At 43.6% G+C, this 13,256-nt stretch overlaps 1 protein-coding gene across 2 annotated transcripts in view; it reads left to right on the top strand.

The window, feature by feature from the left end:
- The window catches only part of TYRO3 (TYRO3 protein tyrosine kinase), a 143,463-nt gene that overhangs the window by 51,796 nt on the left and 78,411 nt on the right, over positions 1 to 13,256 (top strand). For both annotated transcript variants that reach the window (XM_072115700.1, XM_072115699.1), the window contains one exon: positions 8,009 to 8,095. In XM_072115700.1, the coding sequence (XP_071971801.1) occupies positions 8,009 to 8,095 (87 nt within the window). The remainder of the gene's footprint in view (positions 1 to 8,008; positions 8,096 to 13,256) is intronic.

Raw genomic sequence — 13,256 nt, 5'->3', positions numbered from 1 at the left:
AAGACTGACTGGTGGACAAATGGCTAGAAGCATTGTCCGCAATCCACGACATCACCTCTTCGCACTGTTCTGGCCTCAACAGTGCTCTACCACAAGTCCCAGTAACTTGAGACATGATGAACCTAGGGAGTGTAGCTCTGCGGCGTTCCCCTGCTCCCTCATCAGCAGGTGGTGTCTCACCCCGCCCAGGACCACGGCCTCCGACCCCTGTAGTAGTTGGACGCCCACGTCCACGCCCTCGTCCTCTACCCCTAGCCCTTGGGTTAAACATTTTCCAAATTAAAGTGTAAACTTTAATTTTTTTTTTTTTGTTTATTTTTTTTTTTATTTTAACAAAACGATGCTATCCTATTGCTATGGCTAGTTTCTAACCTACACTGACAGCACACAACTGGATTTTGTGCTGTGCCTGATGACTTTGAGCTATAAAATGAAATAAAGGTAAAAAAAAAAAAAAATCAGCAGACTCTGCCTAATTCTAATCAAACCCCTAATAAATTGTCCCACTTTGGTGTTTGAGGTGGATATGCGTGTCACTAAGAGCTAAACACAACGGTCGCAGGTCTCCCAGCAAATTCCTCACAATATGGTAGTAGCTGCACTACTAATGCCAGCAAGCCCAGCCACAAGCAAACAAAAAAAAAAGTATAACGTTATTGTAGCCCTAAGAAGGGCTGTTGGGTTCTTGTAGAATCACTCCTGCCTAACACTATTCTAATAGAACACCCTAACGCTTTCCCTGACCAGCAGCAGCTCTCTCCCTAGCGGCATCCAGACACAGAATGATCCGAGCAGCGCGGGCAGGGGCTAGTCTATTCCAGGGTCACCTGATCTGGCCAGCCAACCACTGCTATCGACGTGTAAGGGTACCACGTCATGCTGGGTGGAGTGCAGAGTCTCCTGGCTTGTGATTGGCTCTGTTTCGGGCCGCCAAAAAGCAAAACGGCGGGAGATGCCATTTTCTCGAGTGAGCAAAGTATTCGTCCGAGCAACGAGCAGTTTCGAGTACGCTAATGCTCGAACGAGCATCAAGCTCGGACGAGTATGTTCGCTCATCTCTAATTCCAATCCTTTAAACTCAATATACATTTAGTATTACTGAGCTTTCTTTCTAAAAATGCAGGTCCTATCCATCATGTGCCTTCTATGGTAACATCAGCTCTAGTTGATGTGTTGTTACATCAAGTCGATGTTTTGTTACATTGTATCACTCATTTGAATACAACTGGATCCACTTGTGAGAGTAGAGTTAGGCATATACAGGTTTGCAGAACATAAAAATTATTTAGTAATTGAAACACAGGGCATATATATTACATCTCAAATAAACAGTAATTAAACTTCATTCAGAAATAATGTACATTCAATCCTTAGATCCCATATTATTCATCTTTATGGATGGCTTTTTAGTTGAGCTGTGTATATTTCCTTCTCTCTTGGATGTCTTTAAGGACATGATAATTGATGCAGAGGAGAGCATGGTGATTTATAATTAGGGTCCTCACGACAAAACCTTTGGGAGGGAAGACTAAATAGGTAATTAAAAAAACCTAATTACAAAACCTAATTTCTATTTTAGCGCAGTGTCCATTAACTTTCCACAATCAAACAGTAATCGTGGTAGATAATAGTGAGACTAATATCTTCTTCTTTATCTCTGAATTTTCTGTCCTAAATGAGTCATCATTATGTGTAATTTAAAGGAAATATTATGTCTGACTAGACTTGAGCGCTGTGTACTTGGACTAGATACAGGTTGTATTCAGGGGCGCACCTGCCATGAGGCGAGTTGAGAATCTCGCCTCAGGCGGCGTGCCCCCTTCTGGATGAGGGGGCGTCGTTGTGCGCACGCCCTCCATGCTGCTGCCCGCCAGTCCGCCTATGCTGCCGTCGACCCGCCCCCGTCCGTGCTGCCGTCTGCCCATGCTGCCCTGCATGCCGGCTGGCACATCCCCCTGCATGCCGGCTGGCACATCCCCCTGCATGCCGGCAGGCACCTCCCCCTGCATGCCGGCTGGCACATCCCCCTGCATGCCCACATACTTTTACCCTCTGGCCGCGACATCCCCCTACCCAAAGTGCAGCCCCACCTGTTCGCTCCAGGCTCCAACATCCAAATCCCCCCCCCCTGCTTCCTATCCCCTCCACTCCCTCCGTCCTGTTCCCCCCCGCTTTGCTTCCCCCCTCCACTCCTCCCCTCTCCACTCCTCCCCTCCGCTCCCCCACGATATGCATTTTATACTACATGATGGTATTCTGCATTTTATACTACATGGCGGCACGCTACATGCATTCTGTACTTCATGGTGGCAAGCTATTTGCATTTTGTACTTCATGGCGGTATTCTGTATGCATTTCATACTACATGGTGTTACGCTGAATTCATTTTGTAATACATGGCGGTGCGCTGTATCCATTTTATACTACATGGCGACAGCCTGTATGCATTTTATACTACATGGTAGTACGCTGTATGCATTCTATACTACATGGTGGCAAACTGCAAGCATTTTGTACTACATGATGTCAAGCTTTATGAATTTTGTACTTTATGGCGTCAAGCTGTATGCACTTTGTACTTCATGACGGTATTCTGTATGCAGTGTATACTACATGGCGTTACGCTGTATGCATTTTGTACTACATGGCGGTACGCTGTATGTATTTTATAATACATGGTGGGGTGGTATTCTGTATGTATTTTACACTACATGGCGGTATGCTGTATGCTTTTTGTACTACATGGTGGTACGATGTATGCACTTTGTACTACATGGTGGTACGATGTATGCATTTTATACTACATGGTGGTACGCTGTATGCATTCTATACTACATGGCGGCAAACTGCATGCATTTTGTACTACATGATGTCAAGCTTTATGAATTTTGTACTTTATGGCGTCAAGCTGTATGCACTTTGTATTCTGTATGCAGTGTATACTACATGGCGGTACGCTGTATGCATTTTGTACTACATGGCGGTACGCTGTATGTATTTTATAATACATGGGGAGTGGTATTCTGTATGTATGTTACACTACATGGCGGTACGCTGTATGCTTTTTGTATTACATGGTGGTACGATGTATACACTTTTTGCTACATGGCGGTACGCTGTATGCATTTTGTACTACATGGCGGTACGCTGTATGCATTTTATACTACATGGTGGTACACTGTATGCATTTTGTACTACATAGCGGTACGCTGTATGCATTTTATACTACATGGCGATATGCTGTATGCATTTTATACTACATGGTGGTACCTGTATGCATTTTATACTACATGGTGATATGCTGTATGCATTTTATACCACATAGCGGTACACTGTATAAATTTTATACTACATGGCGGTATGCTGTATGAATTTTATACTACATGACAGTATGCTGTATGCGTTTTGTACTACATGGCGGTATGCTGTATGCATTTTATACTCAATTTTTCTTTCACTAATGAAGCTGGGAAACCAGGGGTTATGTTTTATAAATGAACAACACCTCAGAAGAAAGGTCCGCAATCCAACACTTTAGCAAAATTGACATCCGGCTTTATTCATCACATACAATAAAACACATATTTTACAAATAAACATATAAAATCATATACATACACCGCAGAGGTCTAAACCAACCTGCATTCACTTAGTGCTCTGCTGTCAGTGCTGAATTTTCTATTATAAAACAGTTTTGTAAGAAAAGCTCCCGGACAAACAAGTTCTACCTGTCTAAGTATTGTGCAGAAAAGAGACTAACTTAATGAAGTTACCCAATCATGAGTTCATTTTATGTTTAGCGCCTACCAGTTCTGCAGTTTAGGCACCTTGTATGTTCTGTTTCTTGAGTCTATTAATCTATCAGTTTTTACATATTAGGTCGATATCCTAATTGATGGGGGAGGGGGGGGGGGTTATATAATTTAGACCTACAGAGTTATTAATGCACTGGGGACACCTCTGTCAGGGAGTTAATCAGGCAGAAGAAAACCTCATATTTTACTTTTTGTACTTGTTGCCGTTTATTCTGCTCTATTTCCCCCTTGAATACAGTCCTGACCCCTTTTTATCTGTACGTATATGAATACTTTGTTATATGCAGTAAAAACCCTTTGAATTGACAAAATCTTAAGAGAACTTCTCCACCCAAAATAAAAAGTAATACTGACCTATTGTACTTCGTATTCATGAGAAATTCTGACTCCTTTCCAGCATTTTCTTGTAAATTATATGTTTATTGATTGTTAGAGCAGCAGGAGGAGATAATGTGGTACCAGAGTATATACTGTATGCAGAGAAATGAGCTCTCTATAGGGAATTCGGTGTACAATGACGTACTAGCCAACAATCCTACACACTGGGCAGTGGTGTGACCTGAAGCTGATAGCCCCCAGTGCAAAGTCTGTGCCAGGCCCCAGACTATAGTGTATGGTTTATAGTAGTAGTCTTCTCATATGGGAAAGGGACACCTTATGGGACCCCTAAACCTCTTATCTCCGGTTGCGACCACACCCTATGTACCCCCTCAAATAACGCCCCTGACATTAAGGGGAAATGTTTGCAGTGGTCTAAAGACCTACAGAGTAGAAATAGACCGTTCTCTGCTCTGCCAGAATCACTAGGGGACACTTATTATTTTTGCACCTAGGTGTAATTTTTTGGCACCAGATTTTAGCGGTGATTTGTACTGTGTTGTTATATTTTGGCGCACCACAAGACAAACAAATGAGCATCACATTCATGAAGGGATTTAGAAGTAGATTTACTTTTTGTTGGTTTAATTTTGCGCCAAAAAAGTGTTGGGGAAAAATTGGCAGGATTCAACAGCTGCACCAAAATTGAGTGCCAAAAAAAGTTGTGGTGTCCCCCACGGCGTCTGATGCTGGATGATTAATTAAAGATTTGCTAGTTGTACTTTGCACCTTCTGTTAGTTGGCCTTATTTGCTGTGCAACAATGTCGAATTTTCTGGTGCACCAACTATTTATCATTTTACCGGGGCCACTTTCCTTTTTGGACAAGTTGGGAAAACTTTCTAAAAATGGTCTAAAAGCCTTAATAAATGTGGCACACAGTATTTCGGGTGCAAATTACTCCAGTATTCTGGCGTATGCAGATTGATCTCCTCCCAATGTGCCCAGCCTTTGGAAAGATTATGCTGGTGTAACCAACACTTTATTGATAACCTGTCATTGCATATCATTGATAACTTAGGGCAGTGATGGCAAACATTAGTGCCAAAAGCCACTTACCGTATATACTCGAGTGTAAGCTGACCTACGAATAAGCCAAGGCCCCCAATTTTACCACCAAAAACTGGGAAAACCTATTAACTCGAGTATATGTATTGGTCACAGCCTCCCAGTATATAGATATCCAGCCCCCTGTAGTATATAGCCAGCCAGCCCCCTGTAGTATATAGTCTGCCAGCCCCCAGTTTGCCCAGTACATAAAATAATAAACTCTCTTCTGTCTTTTCTCTCTGCTGTAACAGCCGGCAGAGACGCAGCCATGCGCTCTGTTGGCTGCACCTCTGCCGGCTAATACAACAGAGAGAAGACAGAAGAGGAGCAGGTGAGTATGTACGTTTATTTTTTTTTATAGACTTGTGTTTAAGCCAAGGTGGGGTTTTTCAGCACATTTTCTGTGCTAAAGATCTTTGCAATAAATGGGATCCCTGTTGCATCCTGATAAAGCCAATACAGTAGAAAGAAATTGGAGAAATTTGGTAAATCATTGAAACTATTCCTCCAGGGTCTACTGAACAGGAACAAGAAATGTTGGGCAGGAGCTCCACTGATAATCCAGCTCTGTCCACATCTTCTAGCTTTGCCAGTAGTCTCAGGCAGTCCAGGATGTGTTTCTGAAAATAGAACTGGGCACGGCATGCCTGGGTTTCCTTGGACAATCTCCGTGCTAGGGTGACTCACTGGGTGCCCACACAGAGGGCCCTGAATGCCACCTCTGGCACACGTGTCATAGGGTCGCCACTATTGCCTTAGGGCATACACCTTTAAAATGAATCAGCTGAATACACAACATAATAACTCAGGAATAATACATTTGCCTTGATCTTTCCTCTCTTAACATACTGTAATTTTTTTTATTTATTAGCTTTATATCATCTGGTACTTTCCTACTGAAAGTTTTGAATATGTTTCTCAACAATATAAGCTTAGACTTGTTCAGCCTTAAATTGATAATAAGCAGGTGGCAAGTTCACACTATAACACAAATTTGGATTTTCTCCATTGTTCTGCTCTGTTGAGCACATAGGACAATGGACGTTAACTCAGTTGCTTAGAAGCCATTGTTCAGGTTGTTTGTGTGCGCTGGTGATTACTGCGGCTGAATAAATATTTTTATGGTATAAATCCTCCAGACTATTGTTGTTGTTGTGTTGCAATAGGCAGCAGTGATATATTGTACTGTATATAGTAATGGCTGGTGGAATTCTTAGTAGTATCATCTTCTATCAAAATGAGTCATAGACGGAGGGGGACATTTCTTTACCCTTTCTTTTCCTTAATATATTCACAGTAAATTGCTCCCCAGGGAGATGACTGCTACTCCTCCTGAACATAGGCAGGATACCCCTTATGCATAGCTTCACTTTGAAAACAGAGCAAGGAAGCCATTGCTATAAACTGTATTATCAGTGTGTGCCCCCCTGATCACCGGGGTCCCAAGTAATTGTTTGTGTTGCTTTACAGATAAATCTGATCAGCTGAAAAGACTGGAATATACAATCAGTAACTAACTGAAGACATTAGAGATCTGCAAATTAGACTTGGGCAGTGAGCACACAATGGGGGAGATTTATCATAAGTCTCATAAAGCAGTTCTGCTCTCTTTACCGATAGCAGCCAATCGGAGTTCAGCTTTCACTTTCCCACAGCTGTTTATAAAATGAAAGCTGAGCTCTGATTGGTTTCCATGGGCAACAAGAACAGTTTTACCTCAGAAACTTCATGATAAATCTCCCGCAATGTTTTTATAGCAGATTCTGCCTTCCACCTAAAAATGTGCTCTAGAAACACCACTTTTACACGCAGTGTTTGAGATGTTTACAACACATTATAGTGTAAACACATAGTATACATAATGTAAATATGTAATATGTATTACTATGTGTTAACAAATGTGTGTGAAAGCTGACTTATGTTTCTGCTGCAGGTTTGCATACAGATTGGCCATATAATATGGGGCTCATGCATGTGTCATTACCCCACGCATTTTCAACTCTGCAGTTTTAGGGGCAAATTCAAAAAGATATGGGAGGACGTTTTCTCCAAGATCCTCTGTGAGGCCATATCCTTAGCCAGTGACGGTGAACCTTTTAGAGGGTGAATGTCCAAACTACAGCCAAAAATCCACATTTATCACAAAGTTCCGACACAGCAATTTAATCAGCAACTTGCTCCCTACTCTGCCACAGCTTTCAATTGTATTGGCATCTTGAGGATATCAATACCATTATAAGAGTGAAGGGAAATTGGGATTTTCATTGTTGCTTCCCTCCAGGGTCCCATTGAACAGGAAGACTCACAGTGCAGGAACTCTAATGATAATCCAGCCCTCTCCACACCTCCTTACTAGAGGTGAGCGACCTGAAGTTCCCACTTTGGGTTCTGTTGCGCCTCGCCAATCGAGCAAAGTATCCAGGTCACTCGGGGCACACCAGAACCCTTAACCTGAACGGGATGTTTGGGATCCGCTCATCTCTAATCCTGGTTCGTTCTGCAGTCCCAGAAAGTCCTGGAAGTGTTGCAGCACACCCTGGGCTACCCAGTACTGCAGGAGGATGCAGGGAGTCACTCAGCCTGTCTGGGGTGAAGGCCTGGGTGCCCACAGAGATGGTTTTGAGTGCCATACTGTCTTAGACTGCCTACAGGCTAATCCCCATGCTTGCTTATCATTTGCTTTTGAGACTGTAATTGGTTATAATATTACTTAAATGATACAAGGTCCTGACCATTTCTAATAATTCCTTCTTTATTGATGTATAGGAATCCATCAAACTACTGTCTTCTCATGTGAAGCTCACAATGCTAAGGGGGTCTCCTCATCCAGAGCTGCTGTTGTGCAAGTCAAAGGTAAGGCCGCTACTGCGGGGGCTCTATACAATTAAATACTATTACAGCAACAACAGTGATTTTGTGAAGGTAAGTCTTGAATTGTCAGCAAAATATTCTACTGACGTATGACTTATTATACTAATAAAACACTGTATGGAAAGCTACTTGTAAGACTAGTGTATATATACCTGCTGCCCTCTGGGTACCATACATACTTACACTACTTGCAATGTACATGTACAGCCTGTGGAAACAGACCTGTATATTGGTCAGATCGCACTGACTGCACACATTGCACAGGATGGGAGTCCTTGCCTTATACAAAAATATGAAGCAAGGACTCTCTGTCTGACGGCTGAATTGCATTACTTTGCATTACTTCTGTTTAGAGACAGTAAGTCATAACGTCAATACATGGACACATGGTGTAAGGATGTGATACTGATAGTAGATAATAGTAGAATATGCAACCTCCGTGTCTGACTTTCAAGAAACCTATGGACATAACATTCCAAAAGGTATAGACATTTCCAGTTTAAGGGCTCATTCACACTGCCGTCTGCGGGGCCGTCCCCATAGACGACAATAGCAGCACAGCGGGGATGCGGGACGCACACCGCAAAAAGATAGAGCATGCTCTATCTTTCGGCAGTTGTGCGGCCGTGTGCCGCTATTTCCTATGGAGGGAGGAGGAGTCACTTCCTCCTCCTGTCAAGGCACACGGCAGTATGCACGCACGGCGGGCATACCACATGTGAATGTACCCGAAGGTACACCCAATTAAAGTTGTAAATAAAATACACAGAATATGTTTTTCAATAAAATACAGTTTTATTAAAATGTACTAAAGGTCCAACATCCCACCCCTACTAATCACATATGCATATATCACAATAATATATATATATCTGAAAAAGTCCTGAAACACATACCTTATGGGAAAAAGCATAAGAGGAACAAGAAAAAGCCTATGTGGCTAGCTGGTCTTGTAAGGAAAGCAATAAGCGAGAAAGATAAGGCGTTTAAGGTGCTAAAACGTGAAGGTAGCGATGAGGCATTACAGGATTATAAAGAGAAAAATAAATCCTGTAAAAAGCAGATAAAAGCCGCAAAAATAGAGACTGAGAGAAATATTGCCAGGGAGAGCAAAAATAATCCCAAATTATTTTTCAAATCTATAAATGATAAGAAGCTAAAAACAGAGAGTGTGGGTCCCCTTAGAAATAACATGGGGATCATGGTGGAAAGGGCCAATCTACTGAATGTCGCCTTCTCAACTGTCTTTACCCAGGAAAATCCCCTGGTGGAAGACACAATAAGGAATAATGTAAATTCTTTTTGGAATGTCAACAGTTTAACCCAGGAAGAGGTACGGCGGCGCCCGCAACCACTAAGATAGATAAATCACCGGGGCCAGATGGCATACACCCCCGGGTTCTGCATGAATTATATAGGGTGATAGACAGAACGTTATTTTTAATATTTGAAGATTCACTGAGGACTGGTTATGTTCCACAGGACTGGCGCATAGCAAATGTGGTACCAATATACGTGAGTCTAACTGCTGTGGTGGGGAAAATATTTGAGGGGTTTGTTAGAGATGCTATCCTGGAGTATCTCACTGTACATAACCTTATAACCCAGCGTCAGCATGGGTTTATGAGAGATCGGTCCTGTCAGACTAATCTGATTGGTTTCTACGAGGAGGTAAGTTCAAGACTGGATCTGGGGGACACTGTGGATGTTGTATATCTGGACTTTTCAAAGGCATTTGACACCGTGCCCCATAAAAGGTTGGTATATAAAATGAGACTGCTTGGACTAGTAGAAAATCTGTGTATTTGGGTAAGTAATTGGCTTAGTGATAGAAAACAGAGGGTCGCCATTAATGGCACATTTTCAGATTGGGTTGACGTTACCATTGGAGTGCCACAGGGGTCAGTATTGGGGCCACTTCTTTTTAATATTTTTATTAATGACTAGAGATGAGCGAACATGCTCGTCCGAGCTTGATGCTCGGTCGAGCATTAGGGTACTCGAAACTGCTCGTTGCTCGGACGAATACTTCGCCCGCTCGAGAAAATGGCAGCTCCCGCCGTTTTGCTTTTTGGCGGCCAGAAACAGAGCCAATCACAAGCCAGGAGACTCTGCACTCCACCCAGCATGACGTGGTACCCTTACACGTCGATAGCAGTGGTTGGCTGGCCAGATCAGGTGACCCTGGGATAGACTAGCCGCTGCCCGCGCTGCTCGGATCATTCTGTGTCTGGATGCCGCTAGGGAGAGAGCTGCTGCTGGTCAGGGAAAGCGTTAGGGTGTTCTATTAGCTTACTGTTAGGCAGGAGTGATTCTCAAAGAACCCAACAGCCCTTCTTAGGGCTACAATAACGTTCTACTTTTTTTATTTTAATTTGCATCTAGTACCATTTTGTGAGGAATTAGCAGGGGGACTTGCTACCGTTGTGTTTAGCTCTTAGTGGCACACATATCCATAGCAAAGACCGAAGTGGGAAAATTTAGTAGGGGTTGGATTTCAATTAGGCACTAACTCAGTGTCATCTCATCTGGCATAGTAGTGTGCTTTGATACTTGGCTAGAAAATAGCCATAGGAGAATACAAAGAGCTTACTTACGCCTACAGTAGCGTTCTATATATTTGATTTCTGGTTGATCTGCTGGTGGCTGTACTTTCTGCAGTGCATGTACTAGCCAATTCTGAGCAATTTGTAGTGAGACTTGCGACCGCTGTGTTCTGCGCTTAGTGACGCACATATCCATAGCAAAGACCGAAGTGGGAAAATTTAGTAGGGGTTGGATTTCAATTAGGCACTAACTCAGTGTCATCTCATCTGGCATAGTAGTGTGCTTTGATACTTGGCTAGAAAATAGCCATAGGAGAATACAAAGAGCTTACTTACGCCTACAGTAGCGTTCTATATATTTGATTTCTGGTTGATCTGCTGGTGGCTGTACTTTCTGCAGTGCATGTACTAGCCAATTCTGAGCAATTTGTAGTGAGACTTGCGACCGCTGTGTTCTGCGCTTAGTGACGCACATATCCATAGCAAAGACCGAAGTGGGAAAATTTAGTAGGGGTTGGATTTCAATTAGGCACTAACTCAGTGTCATCTCATCTGGCATAGTAGTGTGCTTTGATACTTGGCTAGAAAATAGCCATAGGAGAATACAAAGAGCTTACTTATGCCTACAGTAGCGTTCTATATATTTGATTTCTGGTTGATCTGCTGGTGGCTGTACTTTCTGCAGTGCATGTACTAGCCAATTCTGAGCAATTTGTAGTGAGACTTGCGACTGCTGTGTTCTGCGCTTAGTGACGCACATATCCATAGCAAAGACCGAAGTGGGAAAATTTAGTAGGGGTTGGATTTCAATTAGGCACTAACTCAGTGTCATCTCATCTGGCATAGTAGTGTGCTTTGATACTTGGCTAGAAAATAGCCATAGGAGAATACAAAGAGCTTACTTACGCCTACAGTAGCGTTCTATATATTTGATTTCTGGTTGATCTGCTGGTGGCTGTACTTTCTGCAGTGCATGTACTAGCCAATTCTGAGCAATTTGTAGTGAGACTTGCGACCGCTGTGTTCTGCGCTTAGTGACGCACATATCCATAGCAAAGACCGAAGTGGGAAAATTTAGTAGGGGTTGGATTTCAATTAGGCACTAACTCAGTGTCATCTCATCTGGCATAGTAGTGTGCTTTGATACTTGGCTAGAAAATAGCCATAGGAGAATACAAAGAGCTTACTTATGCCTACAGTAGCGTTCTATATATTTGATTTCTGGTTGATCTGCTGGTGGCTGTACTTTCTGCAGTGCATGTACTAGCCAATTCTGAGCAATTTGTAGTGAGACTTGCGACTGCTGTGTTCTGCGCTTAGTGACGCACATATCCATAGCAAAGACCGAAGTGGGAAAATTTAGTAGGGGTTGGATTTCAATTAGGCACTAACTCAGTGTCATCTCATCTGGCATAGTAGTGTGCTTTGATACTTGGCTAGAAAATAGCCATAGCAATAGGATAGCATTGTTTGGTTTTAAAAACTCAAAAAAAAACAAAAAACACAAAAAAAAAACACAAAAAAAAAACAAAAAACACAAAAAAAACCCAAAAAAAGTTAAAAAAAAAAAAAAAAGTTATAACTCTCATTTTAAAAATGTTTAACCCGAGGGCTAGGGGTAGAGGACGAGGGCGGGGACGTGGGCGTCCAACTACTGCAGGGGTCAGAGGCCGTGGTCCTGGGCGGGGTGAGACACCACCTGCTGATGAGGGAGCAGGGGAACGCCGCAGAGCTACACTCCCTAGGTTCATGTCTGAAGTTACTGGGACTCGTGGTAGAGCACTGTTGAGGCCAGAACAGTGCGAACAGGTGATGTCGTGGATTGCTGACAATGCTTCGAGCAATGTGTCCACCACCAGTCAGTCTTCCACGCAGTCCACCCATGTCACCGAAATCGCCACTCCTCCAGCTCCTGCACCTCAGCCTCCTCCCCCCCAGTCTGCCCCCTCCCAGGAAAATTTGGCATTTGAACCGGCATACTCTGAGGAACTGTTTTCTGGACCCTTCCCACAGTCACAAACCACTTGTCCGGTTGCTGCTGAGCAATTTTCCGATGCCCAGGTTTTCCACCAGTCACAGTCTGTGGGTGATGATGACCTTCTTGACGTAGTGGAAGTGTGTAAAGAGGTGTCCGACGATGAGGAGACACGGTTGGAAGTCAGGGCAGGAAGTCCGAGGGGGGAGCAGACTGAGGGCTCGGAGGATGATGAGGTGACAGACCCAAGCTGGGTTGAGAGGCCGGGTGAACACAGTGCTTCTGAGACGGAGGAGAGTCCTCGACCAGAACAGGTTGGAAGAGGCAGTGGTGGGGCCAGACGGAGAGGCAGGGCCAGAGCTGGTGCATCAGCGCCAAATGTGTCAACTAGTGAAGCTCCCGTGGCGAGGGCTCTTGCGGCGAGGGCTAGATCTTCAGAAGTCTGGAGGTTCTTTAAGGAAACACCGGATGACCGACGGACTGTGGTGTGCAACATTTGCCAAACCAGGCTCAGCAGGGGTTCCACCACTACTAGCTTAACTACCACCAGTATGCGCAGGCATATGAATGCTAAACACCCCACTCAGTGGCAACAAGCCCGTTCACCTCCGGCCGTGCACAC

Source organism: Engystomops pustulosus, chromosome 7 (genome assembly GCF_040894005.1).
Source record: "Engystomops pustulosus chromosome 7, aEngPut4.maternal, whole genome shotgun sequence".
Lineage (NCBI taxonomy): Eukaryota > Metazoa > Chordata > Amphibia > Anura > Leptodactylidae > Engystomops > Engystomops pustulosus.
This window is presented reverse-complemented; position numbering and strand designations above follow the sequence as displayed.